Source organism: Anolis carolinensis, chromosome 3, assembly GCF_035594765.1.
Source record: "Anolis carolinensis isolate JA03-04 chromosome 3, rAnoCar3.1.pri, whole genome shotgun sequence".
NCBI classification, from domain to species: Eukaryota; Metazoa; Chordata; class Lepidosauria; order Squamata; family Dactyloidae; genus Anolis; species Anolis carolinensis.
The window spans coordinates 226,823,632-226,850,642 of record NC_085843.1 but is presented as its reverse complement, the minus strand read 5'-3'; the positions used below and the strand labels follow the sequence as shown (position 1 = coordinate 226,850,642).

The 27,011-nt window shown below is 39.8% G+C and overlaps 2 protein-coding genes across 5 annotated transcripts in view; both read right to left on the bottom strand.

Moving 5' to 3' along the window:
* Positions 1-27,011, bottom strand: part of sorcs1 (sortilin related VPS10 domain containing receptor 1) — a 597,151-nt gene that overhangs the window by 511,105 nt on the left and 59,035 nt on the right. The window lies entirely within an intron of this gene.
* The window catches only part of LOC134297776 (uncharacterized), a 74,503-nt gene continuing 58,219 nt past the window's right edge, over positions 10,728-27,011 (bottom strand). Inside the window, exons 1-2 of the mRNA XM_062976279.1 lie at positions 15,960-27,011; positions 10,728-15,916 (exon numbers count right to left, since the gene is read on the bottom strand). The exon at positions 15,960-27,011 is cut by the window's right edge and continues 58,219 nt beyond it. Coding sequence (XP_062832349.1) covers positions 14,154-15,065 — 912 coding nt within the window. The 5' untranslated portion in view covers positions 15,066-15,916; positions 15,960-27,011 and the 3' untranslated portion in view covers positions 10,728-14,153. The remainder of the gene's footprint in view (positions 15,917-15,959) is intronic.

Genomic DNA, 27,011 nt, shown 5'->3' with positions numbered 1-27,011 from the left:
CTAGATCCTGAGGATGCAGCCTAGGTTGTTGCGATGGCTAATAAGGATAGTCACAAATGTTCTCATTCACAACAAAAAAGTGTGTTTCACCAGGTAGAGGGAAATGCCAACAACTGCACCAAATGTCTTTTAGCAAGAACTAGAAGTTCAAATTTTTTGGTGAATTCTGTACGCAACAGTCATTTCTGCAGAAAAAAGAATGCATATTATTGTTTTTAGACAGCCCTTTCAAATGTTTTCTATGTAAAAGTTATGTTTCCTGTAAAAAATTCAATCAAAAATAGTTAAATGCAGGAAAAGTAAATCAGAAAATGCAAAAACCTCATGCACTCACCCAGCAGTAATAATATTTCTTTATTTAAAAAAATGATTAGCATATTCGAGGACAAATTTAATGAGATCAATGAAAACTGATCATGTAAGGCTGGTTTCAGTTTTTATTTCCTTTAGTATTCTTATAGAAAATTTTGCATTAAAAAAAAGTAGTCTCACACTGACAAATGCCTTGTTTTATTACTCCACAAAATACAATCATATTACCTGGCAGATTTTGAATTCTTCTCGACAATGGATTCGACAGTGGAAGCAAAACCAAAACAGCTTATGGACAACAGGGAATTTTTGATACTGTAATGTTACAACTGTCTTCTATAAATGATCTTGGAAGAGCATTTTTTTTACTGACTTGATTCAGTAGGTTTCCTTATACAAATTATCCTAGACAAAATTAGGCAATTTAAAAACTGGTAACACTTTTGCAGTGTCTTTGTTGTAATTTAGACAACACAAGGCATTAGCCTCACAGTTCTGCTCAGTGGGAACACTGTGTTTTAGATTTCTAAATGCTGTGCAAATTTTAATCAATCTTCCCTGTTCCCTACGACATAAGTACCAAATTCATTATTCATTCATTCATTCATTTGTTCATTCATTCATTAGCCTCTCATTTCACAGGTGCTGAAGAGACAAAGTTATGCAATTTCCAATTACACATAATAGGTTAACAGCAATGGGGGAGCACACTATTATCATGTAATAAATATTCAACAGAAGAATTAACAAGATATTGAAATCCCTGGATTTCTAATGCTTCCCACATGATACTTTGCTCTGTGCTATCATACAAAAATGCCATGACTCACTATCCTGTTCTAATTCGCAGGTGTTTAGAAGTTGTAGCATTCATGTGCCAAATGTAAAACTGATACACATATAACCATGATACAGGGGGCATACAGACTCATACAGATGTTTTCCTTTTCATATATATGACTGCATGGACAATGAGAATCTGATTCTGTACACATCCTCACCCCCAAATGGCAACTGGCAGGATCTTAGATCCTTTGAACACTGATTCTTGGGAGGTCTCTATATCTTAGTCATCTTAACATGGTGACTGAGTTCCTATGCCTAGTAGCCCAGCCTTATCAAGGTCCACAATCATGAAGTTCTGTAGCCATATTCAGCTAAACATATATGAATGTATATATGTATATTTTATTAATTGTTGTCCTGTTTTTCTCCCAGTATAGACGGCACACAAAATTTTAAAAACACATTTTTAAAAAACCAAATAATACAAAATGTATTGAACTTTGATTTATAAAAGCCATATTAAAAACACAAACTAAAACCATCATTAAATTTTAAGACATAATAAAAACAATACTACTCCCACTAAAAACTTTGTATGCCAGAATATATTAAAAACCAAATGGCTCTTTAAATAAGAAGGTTTTTACTTTCCCATGCAAAAACAACAGATAGAGAAACAACCATGCCTCCTGGGGAAAGGAGTTCCACAACTTGGGAGCAATTATGAAGAAGGCTCTCACCTGTGTCATCACAAAATGAACCTGAATGACCTTCCCCTACAGATCTTTCAACATAGACAGTCATATAAAGAAATTACAATTTTTCAGAGAGTCTGGACTGAAGCTATGTAGAGCTTTAAAAGGTCATAACCAGCACTTTGAACTGTGACCAGAAATGGATCAACAACCAGGAGAGGGTTTTTTTTTTTAAGCAGGTGATTATATGCTCCCTATGACCTGCCATAGTCAGCAACCTGGCTGTAGCATTTCGGTCTCACCGAAGTTTCAAAACAATTTTTCAAAGGCAGCACCATGTTGTGTGTAAGAGAAGTCCAAATGGCATGGAATCAAGGCATTTATAAGGGCAGCCAGATCTGACATCTCAAGGAATGAGCACAACTCACACAGCACTTCAAGCTATACCAGCATTTCTTAAACTGTGCTCCTCCGGGTATTTTGAACTTCAGTTCCCAGAAATCTCAGCTAGCTTACCAGCTGTTAGGAATTGTGGAGCTGAAGTCCAAAATATCTGGAGGAGCTCAGTTTGAGAAACTCTGAGCTATACACATGTATTCCTGGCCACTGTGAAAACCTAGGCATCCAGGCTCAGGTCTGAGTCCAGCAGCACACTCAAGCTCTGAATCTGAGATTTTAAGGGAGCTGAAACACATCCAATACAGGCTGAATTCATTTCTCCTAATCTGTCTTTTGACTCACTGGGGCACCTGTTGCCTATAATTCAACGTCTTCAGTTACAACAAGATAGTGCCAAGCAAAGGTAATTACAGTTTTCTCAGCATTTGAAAAATAAACAGAAGGATTCCAGGTGTCAGACAGATAGTGTCTCCATGGAAAAAATAGATTTCTTAAGATATCTTCCTTGGTTGTTTTGTGAGTGCAATATTTTTCCTTGAGCTCTGCGGTAGGAGTTCTTGCCTTGGTTTGATGTCATGATTTTCTGTTTCTGATCAGGGAATCTCACTTGGATACAGTTCGTTGTTTAATTTTGGGGACTCTAGCTTTATTCCCAGAGCTGGACTTTGTTTATCAAAGAATAAGATGACTGTAGGATATATTTTGAAATGACTTTTGAATCCTGCACTTTGGATGTACTTTTGTTTTGGTCTGTTACGTATACCTTTGAATTACTTTTCTATTTTGTACTTTTGTATTTTTTTTATTTTTTCTATAGCGCACTATAGAGCACCTTTTTCCTATAGAACTTTTTCTATAGAGCACTTATTTCTTAAAAACTATAAATCAGTGGATTGAATACCTTTTACCTGAGCTATATTTGGGCTAATTAGCTCTTCATTTTAGGTGAAAACGTGTCACACAGGCGGCTGGGCTGCAGCAGTCCCTCTGTCTTATCTGGATTAATTTTCCATTTGTTTGCCCCATTCAGTCCATTTTCAATAACAGACATTGGTTTATTAGAGAAACAGGCCCCTTCTACACTGCCATATAATCCAGATTATCAAAGCTGATAATCCACATTATCTGCTTTGAACTTGATTATATGAGTCTACACTACCATATAATCCATTCAAAGCGGATAATTTGGATTTTGTATGGCAATGTAGAAGGGGCCATATCTTCTTTGGAACTAGATGGAAAATAGAGATAGAGCTGGGTGTTATTCATGCTCTTTGGATTTTGCACTTAACATTCAGAGACCTAGGAAACTGTCAAATGACTATAGATAGTTCAGGAGCATGGGTTATGTATGCACCCATGTTCCCATGACTCATATAGTTCTCTATGGAAGCAGGTGAATACCAGAAGAACATTTAACCTCATGTTACCTGGCCACAACCGTTTGACTGTGATGTTACTCAGTCACATGTTTCCTGGCTTTCATTTCTGAAATGGTGAAGGGTATTCTACCCTATGTCACCCATATAGAATACCAGCCCATGTGGGTAGAACCAAACTATCACATAGTTCAATTTTTTTTCTGGATATGGAATTTCAAAGACAAAAGTGTTTCTTTCTCCAATACAGAAGCACACAAATGGTGATTTTTAAAAGTTTTGTTCCTGGCTGTCAATCAATAGACCTGGGGCCACTTTATCATCCATCTCCTTCAAACAAATGACTAGGCTTGTGCATAGATTCATTATGGATGTTTGCCTTTGGCTTTTCCAGTTGGTCCAGTTGGTTTGGAAGCCCATAACAGCATTGGCTCTGCCACTACTTTTTATCAGCTGCAACAGAATAGTGGCTGTCGAAAACCGGCTACTTTTGGTTACATGTGGAGTGTGGGGAAAGAGACAGCTGCTAAAAGGAAATGTGCGAGGAGGGAAAAGGCACCACTTCATGCCTCCAAATCAAAAGAGAAGAGAGGACTTTTAAAGGAAGCCCAGGGTAGGATACTTCCAGGTCGATCCCTCTTCCTTCCCTGGGAAGTGGGAAGCCTCATTAAAATGCCTTGGAAAACTGCCTGCAGCAGAAAAAGAGCATGTGTACCTGAAGCTCCTGTCTCCTCTAAAGTAGAAACAGCTTTAACAAAGCATCAAACCCACTTTCCTCTACAGACAGAAGGGAAAGGATCACAGAAAGAGTGGTATCTTAACTTTGATGCTTTTAATCCAGGTTTTAATGAAAGATATAAGAACAAACACGATCCCTAAAATGATGGGAAGGTGAGCCTTGAAAAGTCCCACCCATTGCCACCAATCAATCGGATAGAAAACAAATCTTTTGGCTCCTCCGATTGAAAATGGATTTCTGTCCTCCGAAATAAGGGAGGCTCTCGAAAAATGGAAAAGGACCCCCACTGAAATCTGGGACACCAAAACGGATCGCAGTTTACCCAGATTGCACAAGCCTACAAATGACCACTAGGATGTTTGCACTATTTGTACACAAACACATACACACACACACACACACATTGGTTTCTTTAAGAAGACCTCCTTGACTGATCATTCCAGCTGGTCTGTGTCAACATTTGATCCAGGTTACGCTGTTAAGTATACTGCCTGAAATCAATAACAGGATCTCATTAAGATGCATTGATGTATCATATTTTCTATTAAATTCACGCAAAACAATGGCATACCATTAAGAAACTTTAATAAAAAGAAATGCCTTTCCATTAAATGTTGTGAAATATACTATGTTAGTCATCCTGTAGAGTTTTGAACATTGGACTATGACTCTCGGGACCACGGTTCGAATTTCCACTCCACTATAGAAACTCACTGGATAACCTTAGGCACATCACATACTTGCAGCTTCAGTGGTAGGAAAAAGGCAAACTCCACTGAAAAAACCTTGCTAAGAAAACCCTGTGATAGGTTCATCTAATAGTTACCGTAAGTCAGAAATGACTCGAAGGCACAAAAGAACAATCCAATCACAACTTTGTTCCATTAAAATTATTACATTAAAGGGCAACATTTTATGTTGAAAATATTAATATTGTAGCACCATGGTCAATGTCTTCAGTGAAATAATCAAGCTATTCAGCTTGAATTTTAAGTAGCATATGCTGAATCAATGAGAAGGGCAAATGAAATGAAATCGAGATCACAGGCCAGAGTTCTTAGAAGTTACTTTGATAGTTTGATTACTCATCCATATAAATGAGACATGAGATATAATTATTTTGAAAAGGTCTAATCATGGAAGGAATGGTGCCCATCTCAATTTCCTATATACATTGTCACAATAGGAAGGCATTCAATATTGTGTTAGATGAATTTTGGAACTCTGCACTAGGAATGCTTTTATCATATACCCTGTCAATATGCCAAGCAGGGTTTTATTAAATCCATTCATTATATAATTGCACTAGAAAGTTCCCAGAACAAGTGTGAAAAGCTATAATACTACTTCCAAATGAAAAAAATGTCCAAACAAGAATTTCCTAAAAATTAAACAAGGAATTCTCATGCTCAAGAGACCTGGTGCCCAGGAAAGAAAAGGAAAATCAAGAGGAAAGACAGATGTTTATCTTCGTGTTGTGAAATATACTATGGTATATTTCAATTAACAGATTTGAAATATATGGAATGACTATGGAATTGCTTGTACTACGACTATGGATGGTGTGATTTTAATATAGAATGGAATGTTTTAAATTTTTTAAAATGTTTAATATGTTTTAATTTTAATCTAATTTTATTTTATTTTTTGGCATTTTATGTTTTTTAAGGCATTGAATAATTGCCTCTATGTAAGCCGCCTTGAATCCCCTCCGGGGTAGAGAAAGGTGAGATAGAAATAAAGTAAATAATTAAATCATAATAAAATTTATTTAAGCTTACAGTACACCTTTCAGCTCTCCACTTGTTAATACTAGAGAAGAAGAAAAAGTGTACACTGTAAGTTTGAGATGACTTAACATGAAACACAAGCAAGGCAATAAGGTTTTCACCATTTGTAACATGTAGGTGCCACAGAAAAGGCGTATACAAATTGATGCTCCATCAGTGCAATTTACTCCAGTAGGATAATTCTTCTAATATTTGATAGCTTTAGTATACTCAGGAATTGAAGTTTTGCCTCTTTTGTAATAAGTCTATACTTTTTGTGCATTCTCCTATTTCAATACCCTGTAGATGACAGATACAACTATTTCATTATTTCAAGTCTTTAGCTGATTAAGATTTTCAGCATCTCCTCTTTTGCACGATAGCTGAGATCCTGTATGAAACAGGTGGAGCATAATGTTATACTCTCACACTGGCTAGTAGTAAGCCCTCAGACAGGCTCACTGGTAGACAGAAGATGAACCGGGGGGGGGGGGGGGGTATTAGTAATTCACTAGTGGGCAAAAGAGTGAAAGAGTGATCAAGAACTACTTGATCTCAGTTTTTAGAGGAAGGAAATGAGTTACAGATAGAGTGCATGGCTTTTCCCCTAGAGCCCAGCTGCATCATAGACCCTTCTTCTCTCCACCAGTGAGCACCATCAGCCAGAGCAGAACCTTTAACCAGATTCAAAAGCTATCTAAATATATATATTTGAATAAGCCACAATTATGTCACTAACAAAATGCCACGCTGTCTGATGTATGCTGTCACTTCTGGTTTGGGTCATCTTAAACAAGTCCTGACCTATGCAACCCCTGCAAAAATGGCTCTGTATGGAAAATTGTTCCCCCTAGAATTTTAGGATCTACACATTATTAGTTGTGTTGTGTTCCAAAAGTAAAATAAAAATGGATGTGGAGTTTATGCTTAGAGAGGTCCACTTCCCTGGAAGTTGTATGCCCTGATTTTAAGAATTTATTGCTAGTGCATTGCCTGAGATCTCTTCTTACAACTTTTTCAATTTAGTGTGAATCTGCAGCTCTCTTTTCTTTCCACACCCACCATCATATACGCTTCACTCACTTGTCAAATGGTTTATTGGTAAAAGATTTACAGAAAGTGATTTATTTCTATTAGAAGGCATTGATCCAGTACAAGTACACCAGTAAGTGGACAGCTATAAAGACCTGCAAATATATTAAGAGATGAGAACTTTGAATCTACATTTCTGGCAGTCTCTGCTCATATACAGAATATTTTTCAGCACAACAGTCATTGCATCATTGGTGACTTCCCATTCTCCGTCAAAAAGTATGAATTGCAAAGATAAGCATAAGTTCTGCCACATCTGAAGTTGTAATGACCATTAAACACTTAAAGACTAAGTATTTAACAAACCTATTGTACTATGTTCCACTTACTGATCTTACCGTAACTGTATGACTAAAAGGGCATGAAGGACAAGAAGGCTAGGAAACAAGAAAGAGAGAAGCTTAGAGAAAGTAGTGAAAAATGTGTTTCAGAAAAACTTTTTTCTCAGAGCTCATCTACACAGGCCAAATGAGGTGGGAAAGAGGTACATGAACTGCATTTACTCTAATGCCCAGCAAGGTTGCTTAGTGTTGCTTTGTCTCGCATTTATAAAAGTCAGAGGATGCTCAAGAGCTTCCTCGAAGTTCCAGAACTTGCCCACACTTTGTAGCAGTGTAGACAGTTGTGTTGCTTCTGAGTCAGAATGAGTCATAGCTATTCATAAATAAGGTCATCTTCCTTTCCCCAGAGTCAGGCAGCATAGGGACAAGGATGGCACTTACCATTCCCCTCATGTCCTCAGCTTAGTGAAAACCCCCAGACATGAAATTGCTGGTGGTCATTACTTGTCATCTGGAATGATGCTGGCCAGAGTGACAAGAAGGGGGGAGGAGAGAAATTCATTTTCCCCCTCTCATTTTCCACATTGCTCTGGCGCTCTAGCCAGAGTCAGTAGTTGTGACAAGCAATAACCAGCAACATTTTTACACCTGCTGGTCACTACTAAGCCAATGAGGGGAATGGTACATAAAACTGGATTTAGTGCTGCTGGATCATGCAGACTCCTTCTAGCCACTGGCCAGCTCAATGTCATGCAGTGCAGACACCCTCAAACCACAGAGCTGGTTTGGCAGCTGGTTGTGCAAATTCCCCTAGCACTGATCCAAAGTGCCCAACTCTGGATTAGATTTGAGGTACATGGGCTTTGTATTAGGAGTGTGAAAATCTTCATTTTCAAGGCAAAGCCAAAAAGGCTGCCATTCCTCATTAAATTAAGAAAGAGGCTGCCTCTCGCCATGAGGAGAGGAAAGCGGCAGGGCAGGACAAGCTGAGTGAGCTGGGAAAGAGTCTGAGAGAGCTCAGAATCCTGGGAAATGTAGTTGGGGAAGGCAAGGAGCCCTATGGCAGAGAATTCAAAAGGCCCTGTCCTAAACTACATTTCTCAAAAATCTGCTCAGCATCTGAAAGCCCCACTTAGGATAGTGAGAAATTTGTCCCTGCCTGCAGCAGCCAGAGTTTTAATAAATTGTTGAATCTGCAAAGAAGACTGACTGATACCAGTAAGTAAACCTATGCTGGGCTGGGAAGAAATCCCTAAACTTCAGATCCATTGGTTAAATACATTCAATAAAATAGCTGTTGTGGCTTAAAAAAATAGCTTTTGTCAAAACTTTTTTTAAGATCCCAAAAATCAGTAAATACATGAATATTTCTGAAACTTGAGGGAAATGATCCCGTTATCTTGTGTCATTGTATAGAAAATTCAAGAAGATAGCTCTTACAGTTTTTTAAAATGTTGTTTGTAAAAACTTTGAAAATCCTTTAAAAATCTGTGGGTGAGTGAAACGCTCTAACGATGGTTAACATGTTCTATAATTGTAACAAGTTTCAAACCAATTAGTTCTAACAATGAGGGAAAAAGGAGCACCTGAAGTTTACCCATTGGCACAATAGCTTAATGAAAAGTAATGAAAAAGTAGTTAACCCGTTATAGTTACGATTCGGATACCATCCAATTTCAGAAACACTTTAGAAATGGTTCTCCCCTCCATCCCCTAATTTTGTAATGAGTATTGAAATATGTTTTCCATTGATTGCACAGGCTTACAGTGTATCCCAGAGTCCAGCACTGAGCAATACACTGAAGAATTGCAAATAGTTTTGTTACATCTCACTCCAAATACAGTGTTCCCTCCCTACTTTGTGGTTCACTTTTCACTCCCTCACCGCTTCACGTTTTTTTCTGAGTGGTGGCGCATGCGCAAAAGGTGCCAGTTTCCCTTTTGCACATGCACCCACCCTCCCGTCGGCATCCAGCCGGGCCACTCCAGATGCTGACGAGAGGGAGGCGCATGCGCAAAAAGGAAATTGGCAGGCGCCAAAGAGGGGGCCGCCAAGAAAGGCTTGCGAAGGGGAGAAAGGCCACCTAACTACTAACATAATGTGTAAATATTAAAATAAATATAGTGCCCCTACGCAGATTTTCACTTACTGTGGGTGGTCCTGGGACATAACCCCCGCAATAAGTGAGGGAACACTAATATGAGAACATATATTCTGCAACAATATACAAGAGAAATCAGTTCAGAATATAATCAAGAGAACTGGATAGGATATTTATTATTTATCGTGTCAGAAGCGAACCGAGGGTACAGGTTGTAATGTATTTGAAAACACAAAGTTTTTAAAAAAACAATTTGGCATTATACTAAATGTCCTTTAACCAGTAGCTGGCCATTTGGAGTTCCTTCTTATAGCAACACCAGAGGAACTCCAAATGGCTCTCAAGCAGACAGGGCCCTTCGGAATGCCTCCCCTATTACAATGCAGCCTGGTGCATGTGGCAGGGCTCAGGCTGCATTGTAATAGGATATTGAGCAAATCTACAGTGTATTCTACTCCCCCTGCAAAAAGAATACACTAAACATTTTCCTTCCACATAGGCCAACGGCAGGCATTCTGAAGGGCCCTGTCTGCTTGAGAGCCTGAGTCTTATGCTACATAAACAAATCACTCATTCCCATGTGCATTTGATTTCATGATTCCCTTTCCATTATTCTTTTTTACTTCTTTACCAAAAGCAGTGCTCCTACTCCACAGACAGAACATGGTATTCTATTTGACCTCACCTCCAGAAAGTTTTCTCTCTCTATCTTGCCCTCCTTGCTATCTTCTCGAAGGAATTGCAGCCCGTTGTTGTTCTAGCAAAGAACTGAGCCATTTCCTCAAATTCTTTTATTCTTTTCCAATTCTCCTGAGGTCATAGGACTTTCTATTTTACCCACCCTTAATGAATTCTAACAAGCTCTAATAACCTAATTAACTAAAGCATATTTTTAACTTCTGTGGAATTGAAGTATATAGAAAATTAGGTAAAAACATAAAACTGGTGAATTAATAATCAACAGTTAATCCCAAACTCTGCCTTGTACATTTAAATAGGAAGACAAGATAAATATTTCTGGATTCTTTTCCAAGATATGTTTAATATAGTACAATCAACATTATGAATCAATTCAGAAAAATTGAATTTTAACTTTTATAGAAGTTCTCTAAAACCACATAGAACTAGTCACACATTATTGGATCAATGGAATGTGTGTGTGTGTGTGTGTGTGTGTGCTTTCAAGTTGCTTCTTGAATTATGGCAACCCCATAAATTTCATAGGGATTTCTTAGTAAATGAATATTTAGAGGTGGTTTCTCAAGTTCCTCCATCTGAAATATCGACTACAGTTCCTGGTATTCATTAACATCCAAATGCTAATGATGGTTGACTCCACTTAGCTTCCAAGATCAGATGGGATTTGGTGCCTTTAGGGTATATAGGGTATACGTTGCTCCACTGGCTGCTGATAAGCTGCCGGTCCCAATTCAAGATGCAGGTGATGACCTATAAAGCCGTAAACAGTTCGGGCCCTGTCTATCTTCATGATTGCATCTCCCCTTAGAAACTGGTGTGGGCTCTAAGATCTGTTGGGGGAGGCCCTCTTCTCACTTCTGCCACTGTCACAAGCCCAGCTGGTGGGGATGAGGGAGAGGGCCTTCTCGGTGGTGCCCCCCCCCACTCTGGGATGCCCTCCCCAGAGAGATCAGGCAAGCCCCTACACTGTCCTCCTTCTGCAGGGACCTGAAAACCTGGTGGTTCCTGCAGGTTTTCGAGCAGGATTAGTCCCCCTCCCCCCAGTTGTCAACTAGGACACTGCTGTGATTGTTTTAGTGGAATTGTATGTTCTTGTTTTATTATGTTTAACTTAGTTGTATGGTCTCCTTTTGACAATTGAATGTTTTGCCTTATGCTGGAAATGGCCCTGAGTCCTCTTGAGAAGATAGGGTAGCATATAAATAAATTATTATTATTATTATTATTATTATTATTATTATTATTATTATTAACCATCTCCAATTTTAAAATCAGAATGAGAGAGAGAAAAAGAAGGAAACACTCTGTGAACAAAGCTGGCAAAAGGAGAAAACGGTTAGACACAAAAATAATTGTGTTATTTACTTTGATTTACATTTACTCCCATATTTCTTTTACTTTCAACCCAGGTTTCATTTTCTCTACAAGGAAAAAAAAACAGCAAAGAAAACATGTGTGAGACAGAATACATTATCCTCATAGTAAAGGTAAAGGTTTTCCCCTGACATTAAGTTGGTGCTCATCTCCATTTCTAAGCCGAAGGTGTTGTCTGTAGACACCGCCAAGGTCATGTGTCCGGTATGACTGCATGGAGCGCCATTACCTTCCCGTCTGAGCGGTACCTATTGATCTATTCACATTTGCCTGTTTTCAAACTGCTAGGTTGGCAGAAGCTGAGGCTAACAGCAGGCACTCATTCCACTCCCCGGATTCGAACCGTCGACCTTTTGGTCACAAGTTCAGCAGCTCAGTGGTTTAAGCCTCTGTGCCACCTGGGGCCTCATAGGAACAGATATATTAAGCTTAATTACACTGGTAGTACCAAAACTGACAAAAACCTTGACTACATAGCCACATCATATATCAAGTCTTTGAGAAGTGGATGAATTAAGTTACACAAATTCAACTTTCTAAGCAAGAAGACTTACTTGAAAGGGCAGTCAAAAAGTGAAGATGTAATTTTCCCTCATTATCATGATTTGAGCTCCCCCATCCAATCAACAAACTTGAAAGAATCTGTGCAAACCTGTGCAAAGTAGGAAATGGGTTTGAGGGTTTGTTTTTTTTACAAAGGTAGGTGCTTTCCTTTGAAATATTAACAGGGACATAGGCATTCTGAGGGGGCGGACAGAGTGCTGAGATCAGTATTTATGCTACAGAACCACTATGAGCACACTTTGACACACTATTGAAGGAGTCCATCTCATGAAAGGAGAACTGGGTTGCAGAGCTGTGTGAATGTACCCAATGGAGGTGCCATTCATGAAATAATCAGGAAACAGATAATATATCTTGAGGCATTCATGCCCCATGACAGTTCATATTCTCTGTCTGGAGTGGATGAAAGGACTTTGCCTCTTCCAAAAAGTAAAGTTTTTAAGATAACATTGGAAACATAGCCTTGTGAGAAATAAGGCACTTTCTGCTTCTTTTACTTCAGCAAATGAAGATTCAAAAACTGCTTCAATTTTTGTCCATCAGCAGTGCCTCTAATGCAGCAAGTTGTAATGTTTAAGCTGTCAGCTCCTCACACCCCACACAGTCATATTTATCTGCACTTATATACACGTGTACCACTATAAAAGCAACTGACAAGAAAATCTTGGCTGTGTTCTGTTTATGTATGTGTTTTCTAGAGTATGACAGCTTTTAGGTCATTTCATGAAGAGTCAGCAGGTTTGCTTTGGCAGCAAAAACAAAGACCATGCAAAGCGTATAGCCCCTGCTAAAAATAATTGACAAAAATAGCGCCAAAAGTCTCATGCTTTACTATGATACACTCATCCAGGATTCCCCTCTAAATAATCATGGAAGCAACATTCAACAGCAAGGTGTTTTTCAATGTAACCCATGATATCTTTATCATAGTAAATATGTTGGCATGGAGAAATATAAAAACCACAATGATTTAGCTATACTATCAGTCTTCATGCCTCATCCCAAAAGGAAAAAAAAATGCAAGAGTCATTTTTACCAAATCAATTCTCTTCCCACTAATTTTACTTCCCCGACTTTCCATCTGGGCTTTTGTCCAAAATCATGGTGAGCTGAGGAGAGGGTGTTCAAAACCAGTTTTGAATTCTTTAATCATTGCAGCTTGACACAAGTTAGTAATTGGGGCCATGGTGTTCTGATAGCATGCGTTTATGAGGAGAAGGAAAAAAAGCCCTCCAGTTTAGGTGCTATTACTAATTGCTGGATACATAATAATTAATGGATACCCAACAGAGCCCCACGGGAAGACTCTCAGTTTTATAGATTCACAGCAAAGGAACTGAGCTAAGGAAATTGTACTCCAGAGTCTGAAAGCATATGTAAATAAAGAGTAAGGAATGTGAAAGAAGGAAAAAAATGGAAAACAAAACTAGAATCCAAAACGGGGATCAAATGCCTGTGCATAGGTTAGAAGTCCAAATATGGGCCTCTATAAAAAACATTTTCAAATAATGTTAATATATATGTGTAAACTCCTATAAATGGATACCATTTTTTTTATTAATGTTTTTTCTATTTCTATCCACTATTGGTGGCGCAATAGGTTAAACCCTTGTGCTGGCAGGACTGCTGACTGAAAGGTCTGTTGTTTGAATCCGGGGTGTGGGGTGAGCTCCCATCTGTCAGCTCTACTTCCCATGCAGGGACATGAGATAATTTATTTATTTTATTTATTACAATATTTATATCCCACCCTTCTCACCCAACAGGGGACTCAGGGCGGCTTACAATAAAATGCATATATAAAAATTATACAGTGCAATATAAATCAGTTAAAAATTATTATTAACTTACATCAGTATTCATAAAATACATTATAAAATACAGGTAGGCGTGTTCAGTTCAAAAAACTGGGTCTGTCGATTGAGTTCCAGCGTACATAATAATAATTAATGCTGCCAATTATTATTCAAAAGCCTGACCCCATAACCAAGTTTTAACCTTCCTACGGAAGGATAGGAGGGAAGGAGCATGCCTGACTTCAATGGGGAGGGCGTTCCATAGGTGGGGAGCCATTACTAAAAAAGCCCTGTCTCTCGTCCCCGCCAGCCGCACCTGTGATGCTGACAGGACCGTGAGCAGGGCCTCATCTGATGATCTTAAGCTTCGAGGTGGGTCATAGCGGGAGACACGTTCGGACAGATAAGCTGGGCCGGAACCGTTTAGAGCTTTATAGGCTAAAGCCAACACCTTGAATTGTGCTCGGTAGCTAATCGGCAGCCAGTGGAGCTGGCGTAACAGAGGAGTAGTACGCTCCCTGAACGCCGCTCCAGTTATTAACCTGGCAGCCTCCCGTTGGACTAATTGAAGCTTCCGAACAGTCTTCAAAGGCAGCCCCACGTAAAGTGTGTTGCAGTAGTCTAAACAGGATGTAACGAGAGCGTGGACTACCGTGGCCAAGTCCGGCTTCCCAAGGTATGGTCGCAGCTGGCGCACAAGTTTTAACTGTGCGAAGGCTCCCCTAGCCACCGCTGAGACCTGGGGCTCCAGGCTCAACGATGAGTCTAGGATCACCCACAGACTGCGAACCTGCAGACTGTGAGTGTGACCCCATCCAGCACAGGCTGTAACCCTATACCCTGTTTGGCCTTCCGACTGACCAGGAGGACCTCTGTCTTGTCTGGATTCAGTTTCAATTTCTTGGCCTTCATCCAATCTGACACAGCGGCCAAGCACCGGTTCAGGACCTGAACAGCCTTCTTTAGTGACAGGTGGGAAGGAGTGACAGAGCTGGACATCATCTGCGTACAGATGACACCGGACCCCGAAACTCTTGATGATCTCTCCCAGCAGCTTCATGTAGATGTTAAACAACATGGGAGACAATACAGAGCCCTGCAGGCGTCAATGGTTGTGGGGCTGAGCAGGCGTCCCCCAATGACACCATCTGGGACCAACCCTCCAGGAATGAGTGGAGCCACTGCAGAATAGTACCTCCAAGTCGCATTCCCGCGAGGCGTCCCAGAACGATACCATGATCGACGGTATCGAAGGCTGCTGAGAGGTCCAGCAGAACCAGAAGGGACACACTCCCCCTGTCCAGTTCCCGGCGAAGAAAAAAGGTGAAGACCTGGCTTTGCAAACAAGCATTTAATGAATGAATTATGATGGCTTTAACTCGGTCCAGATTATTGTACTGTTTTAAATGTATTTATGGGATTATTTTAATTGATTGTTTTAATTGTTATGTTTTATTTTTGTACTCTATACCGGCATTGAATTTGCCAGATTGTGAGCCGCCCTTCGGGTGAGAAGGGCGGCATAGAAATGATGGAAATAAATAATAAATAAATAAGATCATCGACTAAGGTGACCAAGGCTGTCTCGGTACCATGCCCTGGCCTGAAGCCAGACTGTGCCGGATCCAGAAAATCAGTGTCAACCAAGATTCCCTGGAGCTGCGAGGCAACCACATGTTCCAGGACCTTGCCCAAATAGGGGAGATTGGAGATAGGCAGAAAGTTTCCAAATTGAGTGGGATCCAGTGATGGCTTTTTCAACAGCGGCTTGATCACAGCCATTTTTAGGCTCGCTGGAAACTTGCCCTCCCGAAGGGAGGCATTCACCACGACCTTCACCCACTCAGCCAATCCCCCTCTGGCTTCTCTCACCAGCCAGGATGGGCAGGGGTCCAGGATGCATGTAGTCGGTCTCGCCTCTCCAAGGATCTTGTCCACATCCTCGAGCTCAACCAATTGAAATGAATCCAACAAAACTGGACAAGCAGATGCGCTCGATACATCCTTCCACAGGATGGTAAAACATCCCCTGGACAATATCCTTACAGACAGTTAATTCTCTCACAGCAGAAATGACTTGCAGTTTCTCAAGTTGCTCCTGACATGAAAAAAAAACAAAACAACAAAATCTACACACACAGATAGATACCTTCATAAAAACTCCAACCATCACCCAAGTCAAAAAAGGAACACAATCAAAGCCCTGACAGACCATGCACAAAGAATCTGCGAACCTCACCTCCTCCAAGGTGAACTAAACCACCTAAACTGGGCTCTACAGGCCAATGGATACTCAGAAGTACATCTGAACATCAGAAGAGCTGCAAGGCCAAGAACAAGCCATGAGAGTCAAGACAAAGATCCACCCAGAGGAAAGGTGTTCTTTCCATACATCAAGGGAACCACTGACCGCAGAGGCAAACTGATGAAGAAGCACAACCTACAAACTATCTACAGACCCACAAAGAAAATCCAACAAATGCTATGGTCAGTGAAGGACAAGAGGGATCCTCTCTCCTCTGCAGGAGTCTACCAGATACCATGCAACTGTGGACAAGTATACATAGGGACCACCAAACGCAGCGCCCAAACAAGTGTCAAAGAACATGAAAGGCACTGCAGACTAATTCAACCAGAGAAATCAGCCATAGCAGAGCACTTGATGAACAAGCCTGGACACAGTATATTATTTAAGAACACAGAAATGCTGGACCACTCCAACAACTATCATGTCAGACTACATAGAGAAGCCATTGAAATCCACAAGCATGTGGACAACTTCAACAGAAAGGAGGGAACCATGAAATTGAACAAAATCGGGCTACCAGTATTAAAAAACTCTAAAATCAAAACAGTAGATGGGAACCAACACTCTGAGGGCAGAGGAGCCCCAAGGACGGCTAATGACTGAACAAAGGATGCCCCCCAGGCAAGAGACAAAACCTTTCCAATGCTAATTAGGGTGATTAACTGAAACATTAATGCTGGCTTCCCAATGACAAAGGACTCTTGCCACACCCTGGACTCTCCACAGATATATATTTTTTCCTTTCCTTGCCTAGTTTATCCATGCCTCACAGCCTCTGAGGATGCCTGCCATAGATGTGGGTGAAACATCAGGAGAGAATACTTCTGGAACATGGCCACACTGCCCGAAAGACATACAACAACCCAACAACAAAAGCTCCAATCTTTATTGTCAGAATGCAATCCCGCATCTTTCAACATTGAAAAACAAAGCAGTTGGAGTTCCCCAAACAACTTTTTTCCTTGTTCTTCAATCTTCCCTTTTTCTTCCTGATGTAATAGGTGATGGTAGACTGCATACAGTGGGAGCCTTGTGCCACAGCCAGTGAGACAGAGAAAGGGGAGTGCAAGATACTACTACAGCCATATTTTTCATTTCAACACTAAATAACAAGGGCTGCATGTTCTGGCTCCAAATTGCAACTCAGAGATTCCCCTTCATTCAGATTTGTTGTTAAATTGCCTGCAATATCCTGGCTGCCAACAGTTGTCAGCTTTTTAGGCAGCCTCTACAAGGGTTTTCTTAACTAGTGACACATTGTCATTCTGATTAGATATGTGAGGATCTCCAATCCATATTCCACCTGATGCATCTATTTCCTCACCTTATTCGGAAATGTTATGTAAAACTTTGATCTTTTTGGTTGTTCACATATATGTAAGCACCACTACAAAAGCAGTTGGACATTTTTGTCCAGTACTAAGCAATGTTCTTATTCAGTTCCAGATCGCAAAAACAGAGAAGCAGATCTCATGCATTATTAGGTTCACCAGATCTCAGGACCTGGCTCAAATTTCAGAACCTCTTCTCTAATTTTCAGGAGAATGGAAGGAATGATGATGATGATGATGATGATGATGATTTGTATTCCTCTTTATCTCTCTAAAAAGAGACTCAAAGTGGCTCACAACAAAACCTAAAAATATACAGCATTGAAATAGAATGAAACATAAACCTTATTAAAAAAATACAGTAGAGTCTCACTTATCCAACATAAACGGGCCGGCAGAACTTTGGATAAGCAAATATGTTGGAAAATAAGGAGAGATTAAGAAAAAGCTTATTAAACATCAAAATAGGTTATGATTTTACAAATTAAGCATCAAAACATCATGTTATACAACAAATTTGACAGAAAAAGTAGTTCATTACACATTAATGCAATGTAGTAATTACTGTATTTACGAATTTAGCACCAAAATATCACAATGCATTGAAAACATTGACTACAAAAATGCGTTGGATAATCCAGAACGTTGGATAAGTGAGACTCTACTGTAAATGGGTAAAACCATTAAAACCAATTAAAACCTAATCATAGCCAAACTCACAGCACCCTTGACTTGATCTTAAAAACTTTCTTCTTTAAAAGCCTATCTATTTATTTATTTTGCCTGCTGCCATAAGGACTGCAGAGAGGGTGGCATTCTGGTTTCCCTGGGCAGGGAGTTCCAGAGTCGAGGGAAAGTCACTGAGAAGATTTTCTCTTGCATTTCCATCAACCAAACTTGCAAGAGAGGTGGAACTGTGAGAAGAAAGGGCCTCTCCTGGAGATTCTAGGGTTCAGGCAATTTGTAGAAGAAGATGCATCAGCTAAATAGCCCGGACCTGAACCATATAGAGCTTTAAAAGCCATTAATAACATTTTGAATTCTGACTAGAAATAAACTGGCAGCCAGTGGGGCTGCTGCAACAGAAGGGTTGTTACCTCCCTGTAGCCAGCCCTCACTTAATAACCTGGCCACAGCACTTTGAAAGACTAAATATATCTATGTATCTACTTAAATGTGTAGTAATTGTATACTTTTGTATTTGAACAGCATTCTCTGTGTAAATGTGGTTAATCCTCAGTTATCATGCCTAATGACATCACCAAGTGGTTACTCCTATTATTACGATATTTACTTGAGTTTAGTGCACCATCAAATGTAATGTACACCTCAATTTTGAGGTGGGCATTATCAAAAAAAGAGAGGATTTTTCTAAAAAAAGGAAGGGGAAGGAGCACCCTTCCACCAGGCAGAGGCTGGGAAGGGGCACCCTTTCTCTTTCACCTCTCATCTGAGAGACAAAGGAGAATGGGAATTGGGATGGGGAGGGCCACCCTTTCTCCTTCGCCTTTCAGCCGGGAGATGAAGGAGAAGTGGCTTGAGGAGGGAAGGGGCACCCTTTCTCCTTTGCCTCTCGGCTGGGGAATGAAAGAGACCAGGGCTTGGGGAGGGAAGCCGATGCCAGCGAGTTTTCTAGGCTCTGGCTGATGGAAGGGCACAGGCATCTTTTGGCATGTAATTGTAATGTACCATTGAATGCAATAAATATCCTCATTATGTCAAAATAGATGCACATCACATTCGAGTAAATATGGTATATATAAGTATTTGAAATTATTTGTGCAATTTGTAACATACACAGCTTTCCTGCATTCACTATATGCTTTCTGGCTATTTCCCCCCAATCCATATATATATATATATATATATATATATATATATGTTTTTCCCATGGAGTAAACAACAAAACTACTGGACCAAATCACACCAAATTTGGCCACAAAAGACATAGTCAGCCAATCTATATCTTTCAATCAGATAAACTTAGAAAATAAAGACCAAATAACAAAACCGCCAAAACCTCACAATTGCTTACCTCATGTGTAGAGCCCATCCCCCCCCACCACACACACACACACTCTGAAATAACTACATTACCCAGAGGACCTTGCAGCTGCGCACGGAGCCTAACCCCACTGTCTCAAAACATTGCCATGGTGGGCGGGGCTTGTGGCTGGAAACCTCGTCCCCTTTCCCCCTCAGAAGAGAGACCTTTCCCGGTGAGAGAAAAATGGCTGTTCTCAGGAGGAAGAGCAGCAGATGGTATTTATCCATGGCTCTCATGGCTCTCATGTCTCATTTCAATCTTCTCTTCTGTAGGTAAACAGACCCAGCACTTTCAGATGCTCCTCAGAGGGATTAGTCATCCTTTCAATTGCCCTCTTTCTCTGGACACCTCCCACCTCAGAGTCATTATTATTACTATTATTATTACTATTGCTATTATTATTATTATTATTATTATTATTATTATTATTATTATTATTATTACAATTATTATTTTGTGTTGCTGTGAACCATGAAAATAAACAAAACCTGGCACCCAGCATTACAAAACACTACAACCAGGACAGTAAATAAAGAACAACACTCAGAAACAGGGCAATTCCAGACAGGAAACAATCAGGGCCAGCTCACCTCCCAACAAAGGATTCCCCCGAGAGGAAACAATCAGGCTTTGAAGCTGCAAGACCATTCAGTGCTAATAAAGGTGACTAATTACAACATTCATACTTGACTCCACAAACAAAAACCCACTTAGAATGGCACCACAGCAATGTGTGGCTGGGCACAGCTAGTTACATATATCACATACAATAGCAAGCAGAGCTTGAACACACACACACACACACATATGGATTACAAAAACAATATCTGACTGGGGACGTTAGCAAACTGTAGCTCCCAAAAGTAACTTTTGAATGTTTTGGTGAAATGTTTCACATTTCAATTTTCATTGCTAGAAGTGCAGTAAAAACACAACAGGCCAATAGTCATAATAACTCATCACTGTTAATCATTTGCAATGAAAACAATCTTCAGCATTTGCACCACTGGGCTGACTGAAAAGTGTCAAACCACAGCTACTGTGGTTACAGACTAAGATGCTTTTTGTGGCATGTCACCTTTAGCTGCCACTCCTTTGGGCACAGCTCCCTTTACATAGATACCTGGCTTTATATCCCAAAATACCAAGTCTGATCTCTTTGCTTTTAAATGCCATGTACTGCCTAAGGCTTAAGAACTACAACTTGTGTGCAGCTGGCTCAGTGGACTCATTGGGAAAAATAATGTGCTATGGGAGAGGCTGCTTTTCTAGCAAAACAAGGATAGCTTTTCCCCCTCCTCTTCCTTTACCTTTTACCTAAGGGGAGAAACTGCTGCATCGATTTTTTTCTTTATTAATGAAAACAGTCACACTGCAATTTTGTTTATATATGTTGCTCGGAGGCTAACGGGAAAATGCTGAAGAAAGGACTTTATGAGAGGACTTTCATATAGCAGGGGTCTGCCAACACAGAGCAATCATTTCTCAATTAAATCTCAGTGTGAGGCAGTTTGATATTATTATATGCATTTGACTGATGAGCACGGAGAGCCATTAGGGAGGTAGAATGCTTTTCCCAGGATCTCGTAGCAAGTCAGTCACAGGCACAACTTGCACTACCAGCTAAATCTATTACATTCCAGAAATGGCAACAGAGGCTACCCTACTGTGAGAGGGCTGAGGGGGAAAGTATGAGAACTATCTGAATTACCTACTGGACCATTGTGTGGCAGCCACAATGAACACTAAAATGTTGCCACTGTACTGTTGGCCCTTATCTGTGTGAATTTGACTTTTGTAGATTTGATTGTTCATAGACCTCTCTAGGAACCTAGGTCCTTTTGCTGAAAGTTGACCACAGAGCCACGTTGGAGGATCTAGACATTCCAGAGAGAACACCCGTCTCTCTATTAATCCTCCAGTGTGATTCCATGGTCATAGACTTGTGCTTGAGGACATAGAGGTTCCTTTTACAGGTTTAAAAAAAATCAGTTTCTTAATTAAAGGTTTACCCACTTTTGCAGGAGTCCTGAGCCTTTATGTGGCAGGATGACTGTTCAAGCAGGAGGCTTCAGGTGACAAAACAGTAGTGTAAGGTACGCACTACATCCATTGCAGTAGATGTCTTGTAGAAGGTTACACAAAGGTGGCATCCTAAATGAGGATGTGTAAGTGTGCAATCTGTGGCACATTTTAGGAATTCATTTAGTGAATTTCTAACTCATTTCTAACTCATTTAGTGGAGGGACTATAACTACACAATTACAAGCAGGGAGGTCAGCTGGGCACCAATGCAACCTAGTATAACTCTGGTGTAACATAGCTCCAGCATGCCAGCCCTACTAGTGTAAATGCATTGCTTCAAAACTTCTACATAGGACCACAATTGAGAAACATAAACACATTAAAATGTCAAGGTTATCTCTCTTTGTCGCCTTTTCATTATGGGCAATTTTACTCCACATGCTTTCCCTATTGAGTTGCATTAAAATGGTTACATTAATTACCAATGAAGGCAATATGCTTTTTAAAAATAGCAGACATTATAACAGTTTGTGTGTCACAAAATAATCACTTTCTCCGCACCACATTCATTGTCTTGAATGGCCTTCAGATTTTTTATATATCACCTGTCACAAGGCAAGCCTAATGTTCAAAATGAAGTTCAAATGTGAAAAAAAAAATCCCTTACTCAATTAGCAATGAATAAGTTGCCAAAAAAAACCACTGTGACAGAGTTCATTGATGCCTTTCCCCAAGATGGCTCAAAAGAAACAAAATTAAATTAAACGTCAGGAAAGAATATTTCTGGAACATGGCCATACCGCCCGGAAAACACACAGCAACCATTAAATTAAATCATTAACTATGGTAAGAAATAAAACCGTGTAAACCACATTTAGAAGGTGTTCCATGGTTAACAAGGTATCATGATGAAACTTTGTAATGAGTATGGAATCTTTTCTTGTACAACAATACACTCCATCACAATGGGCAGGAAAGCAACAAGTATTATATTGTGATAAGATGAATTGGCAGCTCATGGTGGTGAATTTAGATTTAAAGGGAGAATTTAAGTTGCTGATCTCTACTCTTTAATAGAGCCAGCACTCTGGACAGCTCCTTCAAAGACGAAAACCTGGAACAGATTCTGCTAACATAAGACCACTATCCAGATGTTAAATAACTCTTTTTCTATTCAGGATGATAACTATCCAATTCATATAATTGTATATATGAGACTAGGAGTGTAAAATATGATGATAGAGGCTTTCTCAGTCATGCTGAGACAGCAAGCCAAGTTGTCATCAACATCTACAAGACTTCTTGACTTAGGGCTTATCTACACAGTCACTTAAACCCAGGGCTGGTCTGAAACTGCTTCAGACCAGCCCCAGATTCAGTTGAGCTATTTATATTCAGCTACTGAAATGCCACAGAGTTCTGACCATAGATAGACTGGACTCTTAACTCACTGTGGTCTTTGTAGTGTAGTAGTTGGTGCAAAGCCCTGTTCCTGGCTGCCACCAGGCATTTTTGCTGACAACAATGGAATAGGAGGGAGATCTCTGCAGTTCTTGGCCAGATGCTGCTACAACAGGTACTGATCTATCCACTTTTCACTATGTTGCAGAGCACAAGGGAAAAAGGGAAGTAGTGCCTGGCTTTGTAGACACTGAAATGATTCAAATTATAGTTGATCCAGTTGTCCACATTATCCTGGAGCGTGGGGCTGCTCCAGAGTTTTGGTGAAAACCAGAACATTTTTCAACTTCTTCTAAAGTCGGATAAAATCACATAAACTGGTTTCACCTCATCTTACCAATTGGAGATTCATGGACATTGTGTGGATATCCAGGAACAATTCCTGATTGGAACCAAGGTATAGGGCTAGTGTAGATTCGCCCCTCAGAAGCAGATAGATTTTTGTAGAGGTTTTTGTAAGTTGTGTGAAAATCTGTCTGTGCAGCCATGGCACCTTTTTCCTCTGTGGAAAAAAATCTATCTGTGCAATGTTAATGGCTTTTCTCTTTATGAAAAAAAAATCATCCCCACAGAATGACTACCTGACTGATCCAAAAGGTACACACACCTAGTCTGCACAGCAAAGCACCAGGTATTTCAGTTTAGGTATGTGATTTATATTATCCACATGATTCATGGAAGAATTTGAAAAAATAAGAAAACTCATGAGGCTGAATTGGCACCAAAGTGAAGAGGGAAAAACTGCAAGGGAAAAGCAGAATTTTGTCTTGTAAGCAAGAACAAAATTAGTAAGAAATTTGAATTGTAGCTTTCCCTTGTTTTACATTTTGGGTACAGAGAATAACATTCCTGTACAACATTCCTGGGATGCAGGAGAAAATGGTAGCTTTAGGTATCTACTTTAAAAACAACAATGAAAGAACACTGACTTTTAAAAAAAATGAAGCTGACCTGGTTTGAATTCATTGCCAAAGTGAAAGGAGCTTCCACATTTACTAGTAGCTTGAGGCACAGAAAAATCAAACTGCATTACAAAAAAGAAAAGAAAAATATCTATGGTACTAATAAACCGTTTTGCTGTGAGGAAATCTGCTTCTCATCCCAAAAGTGTCCAATTAATTTTTAGCACTTCAGGACTCACATTCTAATTTGCATTAACCCAACAAACTGCCTTCCAGTGCTAATTCAAACTGCCATCCAATGACTGTACAATTAAATGTCCGATCATCTATTCCCAAGGGGCTGCTTTAATTCCTTCTGCTTCTTTCTTTAGTTCAATTTCTAGGCAATAATAGAACATGCAGAGCCTTTATGAACATTGAAATCCCTGACTGAGCAAACATGTGATGGAACCATTTGCAAAAGAATGACAAGGCCAACTCACATTTAACTACGGTATCACTTTCAGATTGCAGCTGTGGCTTGTACATGAAGGCTGAAAGCACGATGAAAAAGTGAGGTTGACAGCCATAGATGGACCTCAAAGACTACAAAGGCTCACGCTTGAAAACCTAATGTTTTGCCTGGGAAAAGGTGATTGAGGAAGACAGGGAGTGAAAGAATCACTCCTGGGAAGAATCAAGCAATAGAAGATTTAAAATGGTCAATAGAACAGATCTTCAAAGTCACTGATGTCAGCAATGCTTAATATTTTTTTATTAAAAGTACTAAAGCTCAGGCCCTTGCTTAGACAGATTTTTCCTAAATCAAATACATCTGAGACTTTCCTATGGGAAGTTTGAGGACACTGCACCAAAATGGATTTTGCCCTATTAAAAGGCAAAGTTGTTGTTTTTGTCTGAACATCTGGTGATCTTCGAGTGGAAAGTAAACAACAGAAAATCTGATTTGTTGCAGGTACACAGAAAATAGTTTAATAATTCATAGCCAGAATCTTCTTGGTGACAAATATAAGAGTAAATTTCTGTTATACTTGTATTATATCCTTTCAAGGCTGTTGCTGAAAAAGATATCTAACATCTTCTTTATTCAGTGACTCCCTATGCACACAGAGGCCATCTGTTAGTTGCCACTGCCTGACCCACATTCATTTAATGTACAAAAAGGGCGTCTAGGCAACCCAGTCAAACACATAAAGAAGATTGCATTGCCCTGCACTACTTAGAAGTCCTCCAAAGGTCCATTACAATGTGTATTCTTTGTGCTCCTGGAGGCTGATGGATAGAGGGGCACACAGGGGATAAGAGGAAAAGTAAGATGAACTGAGCTTTAAGCTTCATCAAATCAGTTCAGGATCTCAACCAATGCATTTCAAGCCTGGTAGTTCATTCCCAAGGATAAATGATCAATAGATAAAGCTTTTCTCCTGACATTAAGTATAGTTATGTCCAACTTTGGGGGTTGGTGCTCATCTCCATTTCTAAGCCAAAGAGCCGGTGTTGTCTGTAAACACCTCCAGGGTCATATGGCCAGCATGACTACATGGAGCACCATTACCTTGCCATCAGAGCGTTATCTATTGATCTACTCACATTTGCATGCTTTCAAACTGCTAGGTTGGCAGAAGCTAGGGCTAACAGCTTACCCCGCTCCCCGTCTTCTAGAAGAACACAGAATCTACCATTTGTTTCTGCAGCTTCATTCTTCTATGGGTTCATACCCTGGCATGTTACCTTTCAGCAATGAGGAAAAACCCCAGAAATATTGATGGCCAAAATTATACATGGAGATCCTGCTCCATTGTGGTACAGTGACATGACTCTTACCTTTCATTAATGCAACCCTGCAAACACCAACAATTTCCTCTGTCTTGTGTATCATCGTCTTCATCAAATATTTCTATTAAAACAATTGGATGCTTTCACTGAATTTTACCGGAGAAGATACTGGTCTAGTTTTTATTCAAGATTTTCTTTCAACAAAAAATTCCACTAAAATGGAATCATGTTTTGTTTGGTAGCTCATGTGGGAACACTACTAATTATTGCCCCATACACATTTAGTATAATCAGAAAACAGCTTACACACTCAAACATTAATCTATAGTTCATTAAATATGTAGAGTTTCATGCTGAAAGGATGATCAAAGAGAGACCATATTTGGACTCCTGTTGAGCTTTCCCCCCCCAAAAAAGACACACATCTATGAGAATTATAAGAATTAAGTCTCACATGTTTATGAAAATCTGAAACCAGTAAAACCATATCTTTGTTAGAGGTGGTGTATTCATTTGTTCAATTGTGAGATAGTCTTTGTTTCCGAGGATACTATCTAACTGGCAAATTTCTGTCATTTGTAAAGATATAGGTTACTGTGGAAAAAATCTGTGTTCCGGCAGTCCTCAGGTTACAAACATCTACTCATAATTAAGAATGGGGGTGTGACAAAAGGAAGTGAGAGAAATTTGCTCCTAGGAAGGGAAATTCACTCCTGATCATGGGGAAAAGGTGTCTCCACTGAAGCTTTCTCGCCAATCATTGTTTCCACAACAAGCCAATCTTTTCCAAAATCCAATGATCACAGGGACAGAAAGTGAGGTGAAATCTTCTGAACAGGGGCACGGACAGCAAAACAAACACTACAAGGATGTTAACCCTTCCTTATGCTACAGAGAGAGAGAGAGAGAGAGAGAGAGAGAGAGAGAGAGAGAGTCTTGGTTGGAGTTATACTTTAAAAATGTACCTGTTCCAGCTCATGAACAATTTCAACTTAAGAACAAACCTACAGAACCTATCTTGCTCATAACTTGGGAACTGCCTGTATAAGCAAATGAATGTAAAAGAATTATTGAGTTTTAATGTAATGCAGTGAAAAAAAGACCTTAATCCTAAGTGTTCATTTAGAAATTAAACATATACTTTATAATGGTTATAAACATATACTATAGATTG